Raw genomic sequence first — 22,420 nt, 5'->3', positions numbered from 1 at the left:
TTTAGAACTCAAGAGCTATTAATTTAAGAACAGATACCAGTGAACTAGCAAACGAGATATTTTGCAACAGGACAGTAAAGGCACGTATCAAGGTTTTGCATGTATTTAGTGCCACCTTGAATGGTACTGATATATGTCTATATTCTCTCTTTTAATGCAGAATATAGCCCAAGCTACATTTGGGCATAAAATGCCTGTCAGCTGGTTCAGAAGATCAGTGGGAACGCACCCACAGACACCAAGGCCAAGGCCTTTCGGTATCTTGTTAGAACTCCGTATCTTTCCAAAAATGTTTCTAAATTACTGTTAAAGGCAGGAGAATTGTATTGCCAAGCTCAGCCACTCATGCGCATACTGCAAACATTTCATCCATACTGTGAGAGATGGAGATAGAAATGGCCAGTAACAAGAGAATGGCAGGCAGTAATCAGATGTAAGTTCATTTAAACATGGAATACACACACCAAAAAAACCTACCTGTTAATACTGCTGTTTAATCTGTTATAGAGTCTTTGTTTCCTTATACAATTCACAATAGCAGTTTAAAGAGTAGTAATATAAATAAATCATTTTTTTTCCTCCCATTAAGCACTTACTGTGATGGAAAGACAGTTACCTTTTGACAAAGTAAACTACGTTTTAGGAGCACTGGTCAGGTGTTGTTGCTGTTTACAGTAAGAAAATAAAAATAATAACAATAAAAAAACCTATATTGACTGGAATTAATGAAAGAAAAAAAGGTATCTGACCTGGTGCAGATGTCCTTCCATGAAGAGCTGTTTCATTAGTCAGGAGATCTTTTGTGTTGGAAGTGAACGGTGATTGTCTAAATGTGTCTTCGGAAAAGAAAGGGCTATGGGGAAAATAAGATGTCTTTTTGTAAACAAAACAGCAGTTAACAACAACAACAAAAAAAGCAAGCACGATTTTTGACCTTAACATTATATTAAAAGCCCCATTTAATTTACAGAATTCATGCTGAAAGATATGCAGACTGTGAGGTAAGGTGTGGAGAAGGAGCATGCTTCGGGAAAACTGCATCTGAATCAAAACTGAAGTCCTCCCAAAATGTTTTTAATTACAGTATTTCAACATCTCACATTTGCTGTATCACATCACAGCGTAGATCATGAAAATTAATGCTTCAAAAATTTGTATTCTACTGTCATATCTGGAGAGGGCAACCAGGAAAAGTGCAAAATACTATATTACATATTTTAGAGTATTTAATAGTCTGATGAATATATTAATTATGTTCAAAACAAAACTTTTCAAATTTTAGGTTAAAATTATGCTGAACAGTTCTCTTTTGACACAACATCCCATGCATGAAATTAACTCCACCAGTTTGATTTTTAAAGCAGGGAACAATTCACACATGCAAACTGAATGGTGACTTCCCAAATAGAGCATAAATCACCAGCCACTTGATTCTGAAAAGTATAACATGCTTTGGTTTTAATTAACACACAGTAAAACGTTAATTTCAATAGTGAATGGGCATTTCTGTGAAAGTATTTTTTTTCTGCTCAGTTAAAGATCATAACGGAAACAAGGATCCCTTGTCCACAGTACAGACAGACATTAGTAAGCATTACATTATAAATTAAAAATGGAAAAGGATAATCCCTCTTGGAAAGCTGTTTTCTAATGTAGTGTATTCCATCTGCATACAAAATATGAACTTCTTCTAAGCAAAATGGGAATTACATTTAAATCTGATCTTTACAGTATTGAGATTTCTTAACAGGCTGCTGTATTAGAGGTGTTTTAAAGGTGTAAGACAGGAAGCCAGCTCATTTCTGCATTTTATTCTTATTGAGCAATAAAATCCAGGAACCCTTTCAGGATAAGGAATGTAGTACAAGTTCTTGAGGAGCACTGCACAGCAGGTAGTCCGGAACCAGAGAGTATGTGCCAGCAGGACCACCCATATTAACCCTACTAGTCTTGATATACAAGGCGTCAATCTATACAATGGCACCTGCAGAGCTTTTCCAACATATGGTCTTTCTGCAGAGAGTGAACATTGTGTTCTCCACTGAGTCACACTTGTATTCCATTCAGATCTCTTCAACCTTTGGGAAACTTGTTGATAATTAGTTACTGTGATCAAGTAACACCTTCAACAATCATATTATTTCATTTCTCAAAAGTTTTGTTTTATTTTTTTTTAACTATTATTTTGTGCTGTTCTATATGTGACAGTTAATGGGATATTTTGGTATTTCTACAGAAGTCTGAACATAACCATAAGCAGAGTCAAACCGGTTGTGCTGGAGGTAAGGCATGAAGCTGCTCCAAACCTTGAACAGTTCAGGGTATGCAGATAGCTGATTAAGCAGGATAAAATGAACAGCTCCAGCCCACACGTGCAAAAGTTAACTTTTCCAAGGCTCACACTCCCACTCTGGGGTGAAATAATATAAAACAGACTGACGCTGTATAAAAATATGGCATCATTTATTGCAACATTCCTTTCACTGGGTTAACAATGATTTGAAAGAAAAACACCAATAAAAAAGTTTTATTACTCTTGTAAGTCTTCAAAATCTTGTAATCCACTCAGGTTTCCATGTTGGCCTGCCTGCTTGTGTCTTAGATTCAATCACTGGCACGCTGCTCATTGCTGGTTCTGAGCAAAATGATGCAGATCTCATCTATTTCAGGCTATGACATGTATCATGTGCAGGTTGCTGTTGAAGACTACATTGTGTTGGTGTCGTAAGAATCTCCCCTCTCCACCATCAGCCTTCAGGGAATTAGAAAATCATCCTTACCTTTTTTGCCTTTCTCTAGAATGGCAGCTGAGCCTCTTCAGTGTCAGCCCTACTACTGTTTTTATTTCAGTGGATATGCCTTCCAATCCCCAATGCAAAATAAGGAGGGAGAGCTCCTGCTTCGTAGTAAGAAACTACATATATTGTTCTCAATCACGGTGCAAAGTAAAGTCCCTTGTGTTGAAGGTTAGGCTTTAAGATTTTTTATTTTTCTGGCTGCACTTCTCCAGTTTTCTGTCTACACAGATCTCTAGATGAAAGAAACTTATCTTGGCATCTCATGCTGGTGTATTCACTTCCAGATCATTTGCTTCTCCACTTTCTGTCTTCAGATCACAGATGGCAGGCTCTACCACCTCACTCAGCCATTGAGCTGTGAGGAATCCTTGCCAGTTTCATCTGCTTGAGCAAAGTCATATGGATGTATATGCTCACAAAGTCCAAGAATACTCACAGAAGGAACAGCAACAGATAAGCGACGGTTAGAAATGTTAACATGGAATAAGACAGCAAAAAGTGCTTGCATACCCCATCTTGCTGGGCTTTGCTGATTTAAGACTCTTACCAATGACACAGCTTAATCTCTCCACTCCCCAGTTACTCACAGGTGGACAACAATGACCTCGCCTTGACTTTCTGCAGCTGTCAGCAAACTTCACACAACAATTGTGATTCCAATGCCTTCTTGTCATGACTCCAGATGTAGGTTGGTGAGCCAAACTGCAACACTACACGTTTTCTTAATGCAGCCTTCATGCCTCTATCCTCCACTGCCTGCTCCATCACATTCTATTTTTGAAAAGGTGTCATACCCTTACCAGTAAAGGCTTCCAGCTGTTTGTTTGGTTTGGGGTGTTTTGATTCTTTTTTTGGGAAGGTCTTTTGAGTTAATCTGTTTGAACTTGCAGGATTTAGTAGACTTACTGACTTCCCCTTAAGAAGCTCCTCTCATTCATGTCTTCTTCTGTTGATAGATAGGTAAGACAAGAAAAGCACCCAGAAGAATTGAATCAGGCATGCAGCTTTTCATACCCTGAGGGGTAGCAGCCCTTATCAGGACTTCTCAGTAAAATTCAGTGCGAGTTTGACAACAGCCAACTGCGTTACCCTCTGACAAGGTGGCAGCCAGAAGGGGAGGTTGTTTGAACTGTCCTTAACCTTTCCAGTTTGAACTCCCTTGATAGATCCAAAAGTAGCTCTGGATTCTCACACCAGTCCTTCTGGTATCATGAGACATTGAAATCTATTTTTTACCAACTATTTATCGCTCCCTCTCCGCAATACACACTGGATGGTTAATGAGAAGTTGGACAATATGTGCATTCATCTTTATATGTATCTCTCAGGCTTATGTTTTTTCAAGAAGTAATGGGAAAGCTGTGCAGTCTCCATAACCCATAAATTCCCAAACTAGCAAATATGGAAAGCATTCACAATAACCAAAAGTTAAAAGCTCAATTTAATTCTCTTTCAACTCGTAACATCAAAAAGTCCCTAACGGGCATTTACTGAGTTGTTCAGTTTATTAAAAACAAATTTATTACAGTTACCATGAAAGAATGGGATGGGTCTAGGAATTTAAGATCAACATATTTCAGAGATCTTTTCTTCTGTAAGCAAAATGCTTTTCAAATTCTGTCTAGACAAAGTTGTTTTAGTTAGCAGGCGCTGTACACCCTGAGAACTTCTGCAGAAGGGGCTGCAGAGGCACAGAAGGTCTTATCCTATCTTTGAAGGGACTCTCCAGCATGTTTTCTCCAACCCATCTGCACTGACTAGAGAGCTTTCAGGTAGGAAATTAACGTATTCTTGCCCCAGGTGAGAGCTGAAGAAGGTATCAGAGATTTAAGTTTCAGATTTGGAAGCCAATTCCTGCCCACTCCTCACCATGGGCTACTAAGTTTTCACCAATTTTAGCTGCCACTTATTACATAATAAGTTTGAATTTTCCCCTAGGGACACCTCACTTTGCGGCTAACATATTTAAACAACCTGTGGGTTTGTTCCTAGCCAAAATACCAGAGAAGGGCAATGAAGCTGGTGAGGGGTCTGGAGAACAAGTCTTATGAGGAGCAGCTGAGGGAGCTGGGATTGTTCAGCCTGGAGAAGAGGAGGCTCAGGGGCGACCTCATCGCTCTCTACAGGTACCTTAAAGGAGGCTGTAGCGAGGTGGAGGTTGGTCTGTTCTCCCACGTGCCTGGTGACAGGACGAGGGGGAATGGGCTAAAGTTGTGCCAGGGAAGGTTTAGGTTGGATATTAGGAAGAACTTCTTTACTGAAAGGGTTGTTAGGCATTGGAATGGGCTGCCCAGGGAAGTGGTTGAGTCGCCATCCCTGGAGGTCTTTAAAAGACGTTTAGGTGTAGAGCTTAGCGATATGGTTTAGTGGAGGACTTGTTAGTGTTAGGTTAGAGGTTGGACTCGGTGATCTTGGAGGTCTCTTCTGACCTAGATGATTCTGTGGTTCTGTGAAAGTACGTATTTCTTTAACAACACATGCTATCATTGAATCATATTTTTAATTCTTGCATAATTTCACTTAGTGTGTTAATGTGACTGTAATCTTGAACAAATGTTTCATTAGCATTGTCTCTTAGAGTTTGGCTTTTAAAAATTCATCTCTAGAAGGCATCGAGAGGGTAGAAATACCAAACTGAAATTTTGTTCAAGAAATTCAGGCTTGCCAGAAGACTGAATCACAACACCTCATCTTACATTGGTCCATGTCTTAAAATCCAGTTGCCACCCTGTTCTTCCCTCAAGCACTGCATGTAGCATGCAGTTTCTTTTAAGTTTCAGTTTTTGTAGAAAAAAAAACAGAAAAATACAATTCTTAAAACCATGTGTGAATACTTGATCAGAGGAGAACAGTCATTTTCACCCAAAGGCCTTTTTTTGTATCATGGACACTAAGAAATCAGACCTATAGGTGTAATTTTTCAGATATATGTTACATTGCTGCATGAAAATATCTTACACTTGTAGTATCAGGTCACATTTGCAAGAGAGAGACACATCTGCATACCCAAGGCAGAATTATGAAATGCCATTTGCACTACAGCTTTATAGATAACAATGGACTGCACTTACCTGGCTGTAGTTCTGATGGCATTATCTTTATTGTGATTGTGCTCTTTGCTCACCTTTTCTGCAGAGGAACATACATTATTATTATTATTTTGTGATTAGCATTTATCATATTTTCCCTATCAAGTTCTATTCAGTAGCACTATTTTAATGCTTTCTGTTAACAACGTTATCCAGAGTAACTTAGGGCAATTGATTACAACATGATTAGAGGATAGGCACTTTTTAAAAAACTCACACCAATTTTTCTTACCTTCGTATTTCAGTGCTAGTGCTCCACGTACAGTGTGCACTACAAGCATTCATTAAACAGTGCTAAAATCATTGCATTTATGTAGTAGCTGAGGTTCACCTTCCTTATGAAATGGACAGAACATTCCCAGGAACACTGTGCTGCAGCCGCTGCCCATTTATGCTGGGAACTGCCATCTATAGGTTTCCCTATACTCCCAAGCCTCGATCAACCAGTTGTCACTAATTATTTAATTAGCTTTCAAAAATACAGGAGTTGAACTCTGGCTTTTCCAATTCAGTTCAAATATTATGAACCTGACCTGACTGTCACAGTGCTCTAAAGCATATGTTAACTATGGGGAACATTTGGCAAGACTTCTGCATTTCAAATGTGAGGGTAGAAGGGCTCTAATTCCTATCATGTTCCAGTTTTTAGTAATCTCACACATTCATAACACCTTAATGGTTATACACAATCTCTTTTTGTTCTTTAAATTCCATCAACTATTTCCACTGCTTTTACCTGATAACTGGAAGAGCAGCTCAGATGCCATCTTCACTGATATATCTTGGCTGAATAGATTTCTTTCTGGGAGCACACGACCTTCTGGTGCCTTCTGTATGTGTTCACTAATGTCTCGCCCTAATAAAGTGCTGTAGCCAACATTTTGGCTGGGTTGGCTGGGTGACACTGAAGCCTGTGAATCGTGAATGTCAACTTCCATTGGTTCTTCTTTTATTTTTACCATCTGGGTTTCCTTGTAACTCTCAGCTGCAAATATGTATTAAAAGAAAAAAAATAATTAGGTTACAATTTTTCAGAGCACTCAAAGCAGGAATCACAATTACAAACTCATAATTTGTACACCACATCACTGCAAAATGGTAAGGGAAGCGAGCAGCTGACTGCTATAATATTCTTCTAGGGTTTGTAAATAGAAGAAATCTCTCAAAAATATTTTTAAACTAGAGTATAGAAAATAGTACATAGTTGTAAATACAAGAATTACATCACTTTCTATGAACACTGGGTGATCATATCCCAGTTAGTGAAGCTTTGCTTCTCTTTATTAGCTGAAGTTACAACAATAAACCAGCTCTTCAAAGGCAGGGACTGAAGCTTTCTTCCAAACTCTCCATTACTCTTTATCAGCAGAAGTACCAGCACAGACAGTTAGAAATATTGGTATGGGGATAGAAGAAGAAACCTGATCTGCTCCTCTTCTGCTCTCTTGATGACAGGAGTATTGTGGGGCCCGCGCTTTTCTAAAGCGTGTTTTTCTAGCAGTCACTGATACTCCCTCATATATTACAACACCCAATAACCTTAATCACTAGCTTCCATATGTCCACATCCTTCCCTCTCTGCCTTGTTTTTCTCCAGTGTGCCAAGTCTAATGAACAAAACCATAGTCTAGAAGCCAATTTGTAGTTCACATTCTATACTTGATATTCCCCTGGTGCTGCTGAATGCTCTGATTTGGTTGCAAGGTGATTATTTTTTCTTCAGAAGAAAGCTCCAAAATCTCAAAAATAAGGCTCCAATGTAACTTGCCTACTACAGCCCCAAATACTTCTACAGCCTTCTTGATTCAGACTTTCTGCTGTGAAAAGAGAAGTTGAAGACCTGTGTAATTTACTCTCAGTTTAGTTTCAGAGACAAATAATGATTTTTTTCTAATGAACTTCTTTCAGAGTGTTCCTGAAAGGACGTGGATATCATGGCAGAACTCCCCAGCCAGGTGTTGCCTCTGCTGTCTGGGTGCTCATCAGACACTTGGGAAACAGGCAGCCTGAGAAGACAGGCAATATACCTGGGACAAAATAAAGACAGACAAGGAAATAAATAAATGCACGAACACAATTGTATAGCAGAAGGGCCATCCAGGTGAGGAACCATTCCAACAAAATTGTATGATTCTGTTCAAAAAAATGTACAAGGGATTTATTATTTTTGCCTAAACCTATATATGTACTTCTGCTACTAACCAAGATACTCAAAAGCTTATGGAAAATCTGCTTCTTTTTACTTATGATTAGCACATGCCCTACAATGTAGCCTAGGTATCCTCCACAGCTGGAGTCAAGGGAAAGCATAAGTTTGAATTGCTCAGACTTCATGAGCCAAAGGACAGAGAAGGCAAATCTAGCACCCAGGGAAAGAGGTCATGGGCAGGGACATACTGCAGCACATTGAGCCAGAGAAGCACAGACCTTAAATGTTGAGTGGATTAAGACCCGAGAGAGCAGCCTGGCCCTTGTCCAGACTGGGGGGATGCGATCAAATCTATGACCACAGGCCAGCACGTTAACTGGTGCGGGCAATCTGGCCATCCCCACACCATCAGGTCACTGATGAAGGTACTCTGTACTATGAGTTTCATCACTTGGAAGGTTCCTTTTCAGATGTCTAATTTTAATACTCATAAGGATTTGATACTAAAAATAAATAAACGGATACCAGTTTGTAAAAAAAAAAAAAACAAAAAACACTAACCTATACAAACAATATTTTCTATTAAATTTGTGTCAGAGAAAAAAGTGGGGAAAAAAAACAGACTAGCTTCACTTGAGAAATGAATCTGTTGCTACTCTCTCTGCCTTTTCCCTCTTCTCTAACTCACATATTAATATGTCAGCCTCACAGATTTTACTCTAAGTACGAACGTTTCTAATTACCCAACATTACGATGACACGTGGAGGCACCAAAACATGGTTTGGTCATCTCTGATAATGCCCTCAAGCTAGTCAACTGATTGGTGTCATCTTGTAGCCTCCAGCCAAGATGATCAGAATCCCTTCAGCATGCAGGTATACACCTTCTGCGTAAAATTGAACTGATGTTTTCCACTGAGTCCTTTTTCATTCCCCCGGCTTCTCCCTCTCCCCACATTCCTGTTGTACTTAAGTGGAGAAAAAGTGGCTTTGCTGCTTGCAGCTCTTAAAATAAGAAAAATCGAAGCCAGGAGATAAAAGCTACTTGGATATGCTCCAGGAATGATTTACATGAAGTGCTTTCAGTCTTTTCTTATGACATTTCATGACCTTTAAAAGAAACATATAAACATTGATAAAAATCTTTACCATCTATGATCCACCAGATACATTTCAGACTGGAAATTTTCAACTGAAGATGAGTTAGAAATATTATTATATAATGCCTTTTTTCCCCCCTGTTAAACAGACTTTTTTCTTTTTTCCTTTTTTTCCCAAGCTTCCATTAGCCTCTTATTATAAAGCCACAGAACATTGTATCTGTGTTGAAAAGTGCAAAAATAGTATGCTGTGCATTGAAACTGAACACAGAATGGCAATGGAACGCATCAGGTAACACCGTCAATCAAAAGCTCAGGTAACTCCACAAACAAATGAGTTCTTCAGATGTCTGACAGACTGAGCTCTGTACCCAGCTGCCAAATTTAGGTTCAGAGTCAGGCTGACCTTTGCTGCTCTTTCTGCTTTTAAAATATTCTTTCTATTTCTGTTCCTGCCCCACACAGTTTAATTCCCTGTCCTGCAAATGCTTTTCAATCAGACTGATACAACCCCAACTAAGGCAAGAGTTGAGCAATACCAATGACCTTCTCTCCTTCACAACCAGCCAACAGTCACATTGCCCTAACTAAATTCACATATTTGATAATTTCCTTTGACCTTTATCTTCCCAGCTGCACCCTTCTGACCTTGCAGAACGTCCCTACCACATGTGAGTCCTGTCATAGTCCAATTCCCAAAAGCAAGCACACACAGATGACAGGGAGGGTGATAATGATAATTTTACAAAGCTAACCAAAGGGAAATACAGCCTGTCCCATGAGCAACAACCACACCACAAGCTGCAGGCAGAGAACCCACGTGTGCTAGATCTTTTGCTGAAGAAAGGACCAGGATAAAGGTTATGGCCACGCACATCTCACAGTACAGACTGTCGAACTGTAACTTCTTGAAGATTATTTTCCCTTCTGTTCGTTTGTGCTGTAAGGAGACAGCCCTTATTTCCTTACATAGGTATCTCACGTGGTCATGGTATAGCTGAAGCTTTTAAAGTACACTGAAAGGTCTCTAGGTTCAAATAATTAAAATCATGATAGCTTTGGCTTTTTTCCCACTTCTGCATTTCTCCTTGAGTAGATGGACTAGGTAAAATAAATGGCAATGTATCAGAATACAAAGTTAGTATATGACAGTAATTTCCTCCATCCCAGATTTTTATAAAAGTACAGACATCTAATTCCTAACAAAAATCAGGGGATAACAATTCAAATAGCTTTAAAATATCTGGACTGTGATCTGGTCTGCTATTCATTTAAACGTGGTCTGCTATTCATTTAAAACTAACCTGGATGAAGGTCAGAACAACAGTACAGCAGTGAACATTGCTTCTCTGGCAGAAGATCAACTAAATGACCTAATACACCTTTTTTTTTTTCTCCCTACTGTTAATTTTGTCATATAGAAGCAGCTTAACAAGATTAGAGAAAATTATTGCATACATGGATGTGCTATCATTAAGCCACAGAGATGGTCTTTACAGTCTACGTTTAAGCATCTGATTTAGAAAACCCTCAATGAACTTCACCCTATTCACATCAAGTGAGACAATTTTCCACATCAGATATGCAAAAATGCAGTATTTCATAGTCCTGTTCCAGGAGGAAGTAATTTTTTCCACAGCTTTCAAGTTCTCTGGCATTCACAAGTGCAAGGAATTGCTAAATAGTGGCACTCGTTTAAAATAAAACAAAACAAAACAACCAAACAAGAACGCACAGAACAATACTTGTGCTACCTAAAAGCTCAGGGTATGGCATTCAGCCCTGAAGGCATGACAATGTCACCTCAGGTATGTGTGGCAGCAAAAGTGGCTATGAAATTTACCCTTAGACAATGCCTCTCTGTAGCCTCAGACAGAGATTGCCAAGTTTTAGAAAGCTCATTCAAGCTACCTCAGTCAGAAAGCTGGGACTACCACAGTCCAACACCTGTAACAGACATATGAAAATGGAAACGGGGACAAACAGAAAAATCATCTTTCCAAAGCAACCCACCACAAACTATATGATTTCATTGCTTCAGCACCATCTTAAAATAGATAGGATTCTAATTCATAAATCCTCAGCTCACGGAAAACAATGCAAAAAATGGCACGTAAAGTAAGTGAGAACAGAAACACTGGAGTTCCTTATGTTCTGAAAACATTAACAAGAAGTTAGCAATGTCAAGACAAAAACAACACATTTTTACATTAAAACGGGGGATAAAAAGAAGCATAACAAACTAGTAGACTTAAATACACTCATTGCAAATAGAGATACAAGGAAAAGATTTCACTTTTTGCTGGAATTGCAGTTCCAGTTATCTTAAAACCAAATACACATCCTACAATGGTAAAAACAAAACAAAACAAAAACAACAACAACAAAAACTATTGGCTCTTGTTTGACACTTCTCAATTCTAGATTTCCAGAGCACTTTAGAAGATGTGTTAACATAGTACTTATCTTACAAAACAAGAAACAGAAATGGCAAACTTTAAAATACGCACCTGCTCAAGTTATAAGCATTGCTGTTCATTTGCAAACGTGCATTTGCTGCAGTGACATAAACCAATATGCATGATGAAACCTCGTAATAATACACCCCGACTCAAGATACACTTGCAAAAGCATACTTTCTGACTCCTAAGCATTTCGCTTAGATTCAGTGTTCCTCCCAGTTGCAGGAGCAGGTCTAGAACTAAGGAGGGACAGAGGAGGACACTGTGACTGCTGCCAAACCTGCACTGCCAGGCAGATGTTGTCAGGGTATTTCCAGCCATCCTGGTCACTTGGTGTACAAACTGGCAAACCACACGTCATGAAGAGGCTTCAACATACACCATTTCCCTGTGGCCCTGGGAACACAATAACCAGGGAGGAGCTGCAGTGCATTTCAGTAAGTTCTCCGGTTTGGACAAATGGGACCAGAGCTGTGGGATAAAATGCTGAGTGCACCTCACTGCAGGATACCTACAACCAGCGAGCCCCTGGCACTACATGTGACCTAGTAAGATCACATTTCCCCCATGCAAAAGGCAATAGTTAGGTTTATTTGTATACAAATACTGTTTTGTACTCAAAAATGTTGACAAATAGTCATTAGTCATTTCCTCCAAGTACTGTTCCTGACAACAGTATTTTTTTCTCTGTCTAGAGGTTGGTCGGCCTAACCACAGTCTCCTAAAAGATTATAGAACAAATCCTCCGGGAAGCCACTTCCAAACCTGTGAAAGACAGGACTGTGTCTGGGAAAAGTTAGCATTGATTTACCAATGGCAAATTGCACCTGATAAACCTGATCGCCTCCTGTGATGAAATGACTGGCTGTGAGGACAAAGGGAGAACAGATTTTGTTACCTTAACTTTGACTAGGCCTTTAGCTTCATCATTAATAAATACCTGTATCAGCAAACTGGTAACGTGTGGACTGGATAAGCGGACTACAAGATGGGTGGAAACATGGCTGGATCTCAGGGCTCAATGGGTTGCGGTCAGTGACACGAGGTCTAACTGGCAGCCAGAGTCCTGCAGAGTGAATAGTGGGCCTGACTCTCTTCAACATCTTGATTAACGGCTTGGATGATGCACAGGAGCACACTTCTAGCAAGCTCATAGGCAAACACAAACTGGGAGAGTGGTGGATATGCTGGAGGGCAGCACTGCTCTTCAGAGGGACCTCAACAGGGAAGAGAAATGGGCTGACAGGAACCGCAGGAAGCTCAAAATAGGAAAACACTGAGAACTGCAATTAGAATAGCACAGCACATGATAACACAGGCTGGACAGTCACTAAATGGAGAGCTCTTTTGCCAAAAAGAACCTGGTGAACAAGTTGGACATGAGTCAGCAATGTGCCCTTATGGCAATGAAGGCCAACTGTATTCTGGGCCTTATTAGCAAACCTGTAGTCATTAGGTAGAGGAAGGTGGTTCTTACCCTCTATTCTGCACTTATGAGACTGCATTTGGGGTACTGTGCCCAGTTTGGGGCTCCCCAGTACAGAATGGACACTGACATCCTTGAGTATGTTCAGTGGAGGGCTACCAACATGGTTGGGGAGCAGCTGCAAAACCTAAGAGAAGAGTGAAGAGAACTGGGTCTGTTCAGCCTTACGAGAACAACACTATAGAGTCATTTTATTACTGTCTGTGACTCTAAGGAATAAAAAGAAGTTATAGAGAAGCTGGAGTTAGACTTCTCTCAGAAACGCACAGAGACAGTCAACAGACACAAGTAGGAACGTGGGAAATTCTTTCCACATAAATGGAAGAAATTTTTCACCACCAGACTGGTCAAATACTCACACATGTTCCCAAGGGATGCTTGGGCTCATCATTCTTGGACACATTCAAAACTTAACAAGACCCTGAGCAGCCTGGTATTGTTGGATCTGCCCTGAGCAAGGGTTTGGATTATGGAGGTCCTATCTGAACTTAATTATTCCACGAATCATCAGCACCAGATCACTTCTGCTGCACCTTTATCTAGCAGCATTTCCAAAACCTCCAAGCAAGGGAAAGATACAGCATCCTGGGAAACACTTGATCTAGTGCTGCACTGGAAACTTTTCTTAATGTCCGGGCTGAACCATTCAAGCTGCAGCTGGTAGCTGTTGCACCTTGTTTTACCATCTGCCACTACGCAGAAGAGTTTGACTCCACTGCTTTTCTAAGACAACTTCAAGTAGTTGCAGGCTGTGATTAGATCTGCTTTTAGTCTCTCCTTTGCCAGACTAGATAGGCCCAGTTTTCTCAATGCTTCCTCGCAGGTCATAAGCCCTAGACCCTTAATTAGGTTAGCAGCCCTCCTCTAGACCCTCTACAAACTCTCAGCAGCCCTTTAAAACCACGGAGCCCCAAAACGGTACAGTATTCTCATGCAGACCTCATCCAGCTCTAAATACAGGGCACATGCTAAGCATGCTCTTCTAATGCAGCACACTATGTTTTTCACCTTATTTGAGATAAAAGTCAAAAGCAAGTGCACAGAATTAATAAAAAACCACAAGCCATATAGCAAATACTGCTTTCACTGATAACAATAGCAGTCCAACTATTTTCCATTCCTGAAATCAAGTGAAACATTTTAAATGATTCATACTTCTCCTGATCATTTAATTTAAAACCTCAGCCTATCACCAGAATTCTGAGATGTTCATATTTGCTGAAATGAACATCAGCTTTACAAATCAACTTTATGAATCAACTTAGAAAAGAAAGTCTTTCCCATATGTCTTATAAATTGGACTTGTACTAGTTTTTGCAATCAAGCAGACAAGGGTAACTAGTGGGTCAACTTGTACCGACTTCAAAAGCTTTCAGTACGGAGAATCGGGCATTTTGTTATGCTAATTGTTCTGATTTGCTAGAAATAAACATGCCCTAAAACAGCTTAAATAAAACCTTAGAGGCAGGGAACAGTTGGCGAGCCCTGAAGGTTCTGCTACAGAGACACAACAAGTAACATCTGACGTTCCCTAGGGCACTGTGCTTGATGCTTTATTTTGCTAGTATTTTTTCAAGCTGCTGTTTTATATAAGACAATGTCAATGAGCCTTGAATCAATGCAACACGATCCTGCATTAAAAAAAGAACAAAAAATTGGCTGATATTTGTTAGTGGAACTCAGAAATCCCATGCTATAGAATTTTTCAACTAAAGGCTCAGTTTCACAGAAATGCAAACCGAAAAAAAAAAAGAGAAAGAGAAAATTAAAGCAATAGACGAATTTGAAGTTGCAATATGCATCTGCTGTTCTTTCTGTTTGAGCAGTAGGAGTTATAGTGCTTACTAGAAAAATCCTACTTGCAGAACACAGCCAACCCTTTGAATGTTCACAAAACATAAATCAAAAATAATTTGATAAGTCTACACGTGCAGTGAATTGTTATTTTACAACATATCCCAATCTATGAAAGTCTCCCAGTTGAAGAAAACTCTAGTTTCTGCTCATTTCTGCAGCAAGCTGTGCCTTCACAAAGAGCCTGGCTCCAGTTCTCTTGCCCTAACAAGCTGACTCTCCAAATCCACAGGGGACTGCAAGAGGCCCTTCAGCAAGTACTGTGCATCTACAATCCTCCGACAGATTGAAAAAATTGACACAATCACTTAGGGTTGTGGCCACTCCTACCTGGCTGAACATCATCAAGGAACAGCAGTAAAGCTAAGGATCAGGGGCTTTGTTTGAACTCTTCAGGGATAATTTCCTAAAACAAATAAATTAATAAAAAACTAAACAAACAAAAAAACAACCAGAACACCAAAAGAACCAAATTTGAACTACAGATATGATTTCTTATTATTCCAAATGATGTAATCTTTTATATTAACATGGTTTTCATTGAATGTCAAGATTTCCCTGACATGAAATAAAGGGAGAAAATAGCACTGTAGCACTAGCTTAAAGCTACAGTAGAACATCTACTGAACTTGAAAAGCTAGGCTCTGATATGAGGTACTTGCTTTTCTGTAGACTTTTTTTTTGTTGTTGAAAGCTGTAGTTTAATTATGGTATAGAAAAAGATAAAGCTTCACTCTTAACTATTAACAATGATTTTCACATTTCTGTTGGAAACACACACAAAAAATCTGGGCTAGCGGACTTCAATCTGTTGATGTGACTTGCCACGGCATCTCTCCAGCTCCCCTCAAAGAAAGTCTTATTTTGGGTCAGACACTTCTCCGCTTACTTTTTCAGGCTTCTGCAGAAGCACCTGCTGCTGCCCAGAGCCTTCTAACGAGCCATTTAGAGACCAAGGAACAAAAGACTTCCCTGTATTTTCACTCCTGCCTCCATTATCAAGGCTCTCTAAGCAGGGATAAAAGTATTCGACAGCTCCCCTGCAATCTAGGTACGGACATATCTTACAAAGTCCTGACAACAGCTGTCCCCAAAGACTGCAGCTGAGATTCAGACAAGCACTCCCCAGAACAGTCCACAAAGTTAGGAAAAAGAAATATATAGGAAGGCTAGTTTCTCTGCCACCCAATTCACCCCAAGAATGTAGTAATGTATGCTTTCTTCACCATATTAACAATAAACCAAAAGACCACCAACACAACCCACTAAACCTGGAAGATTTTGTTACTGCTAAGGATAATAGCTTACCAGCTACAGACTCCTTTTTGTTATTTCTATTTCATGTTGCTGATGAGAGTCAAGCAGAAAGTTACCAAAGCCTTAAATGAGGTAACTCTGACACCAACTGTCCAGACAACACAGGCATAGGTAGCACTACTATTTAACAAATTTTTAAAAATGGTATTCTCATTTAGTTTCTCTGGAAGTCTGTCCTCTCGTGACTGGAGTGGCTTTTGTACAAGCTAATTTAAAGCCTTCGCAGGAAGCCCTTCAGTATACTGTGCCCTGATACATGCTGGGTCATTTCTGGAATGGGAAGAGCACTGGCGTGTTCTGGCCTTCATCTTACATCTAGAATTGTACAATCCTTCTCTCTCCCCCTCCCCCCCCCCCTTTTCTTTTCTTTTTCCCCTCACTTTTCTTAATAGAAGCTCTAACCCATGTGGTTTCAGTTAAACCTAAAATATAGTGTCAAACAAAATTAATTATGAAGAAATTAGTGTAAAAATTTTCAAGTAGATAAGGACTTAAAAAAAATCAATCCACAACAAGCGGTTGTGCTGAAAGAGCTCTGAATTGTCATATAAATAGGTAATAATAAACAGAGTTGATCAAGGATGGCTTTGAAATCAATTGTATGCAACATTTTATTTCACAATCTTGGCACAAGAAATAAGTATGCACTAATTTCATCTGCTGATAACCCAAAATTACGATGCATTGTTTGTACTGGGAAATTGGTGTATTACAAGAAACACTGTGTGACCTGAGGACTGAAGTACTAATAAAACAAAGGAACTGAATAGTACAAAGGTCGTGGATATGCTACTGATAACAAGGATATCTGCAATACATAGGGAATTGATCCACTGCAAGAAGAACAAAAAGACCTAGGTTACTGCAGAAATGCAGAATGACTACAACTCACAAATAATATACAGATGAAATAAAGGCAAATGGGATTCAGACAACATTTCTTGGAAAGACAGGAGCTTGCTAATGTTATAGTTCAAGGCACCAGGGTAAAATATTTATAAAACACTCATACCTGGAATAGATTTTATACACCTCCAACAATGCATTCCTTTTTGGACAAGAAGGGAAAGGAACACATGCTTCTGAAACACAATACATGCCCAAAACATATGAGCGGCATGATTACTGCAACAGAAAATGATCTTTTAAACAACGTTGGCATGTGAATGCAAAATTTATTTTAAATTTCAGTCTCCTCTGAAACCTACCTTTCATCTTACAAGACTGAGGGTATAAAATTGACCAAAGATCACTGTGTGCATCACTTAGTTAAACATTTGGAGAATTAAATTAGCTGCTCCATAAAAGAGAATGGGTAAGAATGTAGAAAACTGGTTCAGGTGTATTTGAAATACATTATTTCAATGTATTTTAAGTGATTCTACGCAATGTTGAATGGGAATTTAAAATCTTGCATGCATGGCACCCTTCCCAGGCTGAGATGAGAGCAATTTGCCCCACTCTACTAGTTCCTCAAATCTGTTTGGTTACCATTGCATCGCATCTCAGTGAAAACTTAGTAATGGGCTGCACGCACAGCTCACCTTTGTACATTTGTATAAGACACGGCAGTCATTTTACATTCTGTAAAACGTGGATTGAAGGTCTGTACTTAAGCTGGAACTGCTAACCCACAAAGACCATTTCTTTCAAATGGGTGTTCCATTTGTTTTTAAACATCGGATCAGTTGTTACAGTTTTGTTTTGCCTATCTGGATGGAAATGAGTTCCACCTAGACATGCCCTAGATTGACATTAGCCTTCCTAGTTTGAATAATCCTTTAGAAGAAGCGTTCAAAATGTGAGGTCTTTATTAGTTATCAAGCTTACGAATTGTGAGGTAGAAGATCTGAATTCAAGTGGAACGCAGTGGAGAAAACTCATATGAAAGGGCATAATATCTCCAGATAAGGTCCAATTCCCCTGAAGTAATATCCAGGATAAGGGCCTGACCTTAAGCACTGGCTATCTGCTGCTACAAGCATGCAAGTGTCCTGACAGCTTTTTAGCTTTCAGAGAACAGAGAGAACCTTGTGCAGTAGAACTAAAATATAGACAGCTGTATGTGTGATTTTTTACCCATTTCTGTACATCTATGTCCACAAAGACAACTAGTAAATGTTCTATTAATATTCTATTTCAATAAAATATGTTTATTCTTCAAAGTTCTTCCTAGTTTTAGAGTGAGTTCCGAGTGGCTGGCAAGTCTCTGCATTATATTCTCAAGGTACAGGTGATTTACAAATGAGTCTCTCTTACAGTATCTACCAGCCCAAACTAGGGTCCAGAGCCAGAAAGGCTTTCCACTAAACTGCACTAGCTCAACTAAGAGCCAGCACAACAGCATATCTGTTTGGGAAAATATATTTTCCAGTGAAAAATATAAGCCAATGCATCCCTTCACATGAAGGGAGACTGTAAGGTACATGTCTAAATCCTAAGGGGCTTCCAAGAGGCTGCAACAGTCGGCAATATTATTGCTAGGGGATAACAGAAACACGTATGGCAGGAATGCAGAAAGCAAAACACTATTTGTGTCGGAAATCCTTTGCCTAGTTTGTATGCAATCCAGGTTTTCTTAATTAGTAGTACGTAGAAGAACGTGAAAATAACAAGGCAAGGATGTCAAGGATGTAATCCATTCAGTCTTTACCAAGACCATGTAGAGTCCAGAAGGACCTGACTTAAACCCAATTATGCAATATATCAAGTCTGATAACTGCACTTGACTGAAGATTTCCCACAGACATTAGAACATCCAGACATTCACTCGTTTCAATTTTTTTCTTTTTTTTTTTTTTTTTTCTCTTACTGAAAGTATCATGAAAAAGAAGGAAGTTTGTTCTGGTTTTCACTTTGTTCTGACAAAGTGGTATAGTTGTTTAAATGCTACATCACTAGAAACAAAGTGCGCAACTGCTTAAAATAATCTGGGAAGTCAACAGCAATTTCAGAATATTTTACCAGATAAAGTAAACAAGTTAAAACAAACAAACATCAAACAAACACTAAAGAGATTATTGATCTTAGATTTCCCTCTTACACTTGTCCTACGTTAAACTGTATGTTAGCATTTTTCCTCTTAACACTTTTTGTTTTAGATGCTAATTCAGAAAAGTGCGAGTTGAAAGCAGCACAAGAAATAAACTTGGTATAACCCCACCCACTGGCTGATTCAGGAATGTCAACTGCAGCAATACTGACTAAATCCTAAGTAAATCCTTACCATTCAATCCACTGATTAACCACTGTCAGCAAAAACTGTGCAATCACCAAGAAATCATAAATATATATATATTATACTAGTGTACTTCCTACTGGAACCTTTAAACACTGGGGTTTCCCAGCATAAGTGACTGAAGACTTGGTCAAGGTTTCCTACATGCCAGGTTTCACCCACATGAATAGACATTTAAGTCACTAATGCTCTAATATAATGAAGTCTGTAATAGAACTATTTAAACAGCCTGCTAGTACTGAATTCAACATTCACAATAAAGAACCCTAGTGTCTCTGAAGCACTTGAAAAATCATTAAGTTACGGGGCTCTTTCTTTATGGAAATGTTTATATACATTTATATGAACCAAGAAAAATAAAGTCACTGGCTAACATTCATTAGGCCATAAAGTTCTGTTACGAGAACACCATACTTGAACCAAATACCAACAGCAACAGTGCACTTTAACAAGATGTTTATTATTTGAGAGCTCAAAAAATTGGGAAACGTCTTCTGTGATCAACTATTAATACTTGGGATGCATGTTTTGCACCATCAACAACACCAAGGCCTGAAAATCAATGATTCAAAATTCCTCTGTAAATTAAAATGCGCAGGTATGAACAGGAGTGAACTAATTACATGTTAGAATTCATGAGGGGAGATCCTAGTGAGCTGAAGTTTTACAGGTATAAACTTGAGCTCAAATTCAATTCTGACAGTATCCAATGAAGCCAATTAATTTCAGATAGATTCAGCAGGGATCTCAGAAACTGGTGAACTTGTGTTTCCAATAGCACTTCTTGTTTGACCCCTCCACTCCCCCCAAAAAGTCTTGTCCAGTTTTGGAGAAGATTTAAAAGCTAGCTGATCCAGTTTAAGTGGGAAAGTATGAATCCTAGGCTCCCAGACCAATTTTTGTTTCTCACTACTAAAAATTTAAGTGTATTAAAAGTTCAAATCCTTTTCATCATTCATTTAAATCCTGTTCCCAGCAGGGAGAACTCAAACTTTTTACTTTCCCTAAAGTTAAACATCAACTCTGACAGCTAGACAAAGCATAATTAGCAGAACATACATTTTATTTGGCTCCCTCCAGACCTAACAGTACTTATGTGTATACACATGCATACTGTCCAACTGTCTGAAAGGCAACGTAGGCAAATTCAAGTGTTCAACAGCAGTACGGCAGCTCAGTTTACTTTTTTTTTCTTACAAAAAAAAAAAAAACAACAGCCTCTTACAATTTTGAATACAATATATTGTCAGGAAAAAAAATAAAAAGCTTTAAAAGCATTTTTAAAGCTATATCAGGTACAGGTCAGTATAGATATATTTTTATGATGTTAATGAAATGACACAGATATGAATAAATTGATATAAAAATGTTTTGGTACATTTTAAAAATAACAGTACCTAAAAGCTTTAAGGTTTCATTTCTTTTGACTTATTCCATAGTCATTAATTTGAAGACCACTGAAATTTGTGCAGAACACAGATAATTAGATACTATGGTGACAGAACAAACTGAGATGTCTTATGTATATGAACTTGTGTGGCTAGACATTTTCATTTGTTCCTTTACTTGCTACTAAAGCTTCATTCCCTCCTTCTGCAAGGTAACCTTGTTAGCATACTTGAAAAAATATTAAGCTGAATATTATTAAATTAAAAATCTACCTGACAGCTTCATGAGGAGCTCAGATGCTGCCTTGACTGACATGTCCTGCCTCATCACATTTGTCTGCGGTTCTTGTGGTTTGAGTTTCTCCTCAGGGACATTGGGAGCTGAGGCTTCGGATTCCTGGCTGAACACATAGCTGGACTGAGACAAGGTTGAACTTGCAGCTTCTTCATCCTTAGGCTCATCTTTCACTTTAAACTTTGGAGTCAAGGGCTCTTTTTGATTTGCAGCTGTCAAGAGAAGGAAAAAGGTAGACTTAATGAGGTGTGTAATATAGAATCATACAGCAGCTAGTAACAGTAAGAAACCACAACCTGAAAAATGATAGAGCAGGTATTGGAAGCAAGAATGTCAAACAGTATTCAAAGATGCTTCAAGAGGTAAACAAGCATCTGCTTCTTCCGTACCAAAGGACAGTTTTGAATCACAAAAACTGTATCTAACCAGAGCTCAGGAAAACATCCTACTTCTCCTTCTTCTTTTGTCCCTACTCCAACTACAAAGCATCCCACAAAATCATTGGTTTGCATGTCTTCCATACGTTTGATGGAAGTTTATAATACCATGTCACATAAGGGCAGATTGGGCAAAGTCCATGTTCACTGCTACATAGTGAATTCTTAAGAGCATGAAAAAGAGGCAAGAGGTGAAGAGTAGAAAGACTGGAAAACTAAGAGGGGTGTACATAGATATGTACATAGATATGTTTCCTCTCCCAGGTATTTTCCTCCTTCCATATGACATTCACCTGTCCACCCTCATGACTCTTACAGACAAGCTCAGCCCTTGTAAGAGGGAAGCATCCCACAACACTTTTTACTGCACAGTAGGGCATTAGAAGTCAATATGCATTAACTGCTGTAGGGAGCTGTTTGTTTTACAAACCCATGGCAAGAACAGTAAAAGCTGAGGAAATGGCATACTAGAGGGACAGTAACATTCAATTGAAGGTGCAGGATACTGACAGGTCAAATCAACACAAATTCTGGGAAAGTTCACTCGCTTAAGCCCTTGGTCTACTTCCTCCTCCACTTCGCTGCTTCCTACCAACTCTCTGGCTCCTCACTTTCCTGGCTTATTTCCCAAGATACTCTCCTTCTCAATCGTTCCTCCAAAATCTGACTCCTGGAACGTGTGAATTCCTGCAGGCCACTGAAGTGCTCACCATCTCCCAGAGACCTCAGTCCCAAAGTATGGAGCACAATTGCCATCTTTCTTGCAAACAGTCAGTTCCATTTGCTTATGTGTTCATTTTCTTATGG

General features: G+C 39.1%; 1 protein-coding gene across 13 annotated transcripts in view; it reads right to left on the bottom strand.

The window, feature by feature from the left end:
• ZNF827 (zinc finger protein 827) overlaps positions 1–22,420 on the bottom strand; it is a 122,744-nt gene that overhangs the window by 32,463 nt on the left and 67,861 nt on the right. For all 13 annotated transcript variants that reach the window (XR_013949868.1, XM_080588650.1, XM_080588647.1 and 10 more), the window contains 4 exons: positions 21,155–21,388; positions 6,624–6,872; positions 5,870–5,927; positions 750–853 (listed from right to left, as the gene is read on the bottom strand). Coding sequence is in view for 12 of the 13 variants with exons in the window: in XM_080588650.1 (XP_080444776.1) it covers positions 750–853; positions 5,870–5,927; positions 6,624–6,872; positions 21,155–21,388 (645 nt within the window). In the remaining variant the exon portion in view is untranslated. The remainder of the gene's footprint in view (positions 1–749; positions 854–5,869; positions 5,928–6,623; positions 6,873–21,154; positions 21,389–22,420) is intronic.

The sequence above is a fragment of the Anser brachyrhynchus genome, assembly GCF_964034855.1.
Source record: "Anser brachyrhynchus genome assembly, chromosome: 4".
Lineage (NCBI taxonomy): Eukaryota > Metazoa > Chordata > Aves > Anseriformes > Anatidae > Anser > Anser brachyrhynchus.
This window is presented reverse-complemented; position numbering and strand designations above follow the sequence as displayed.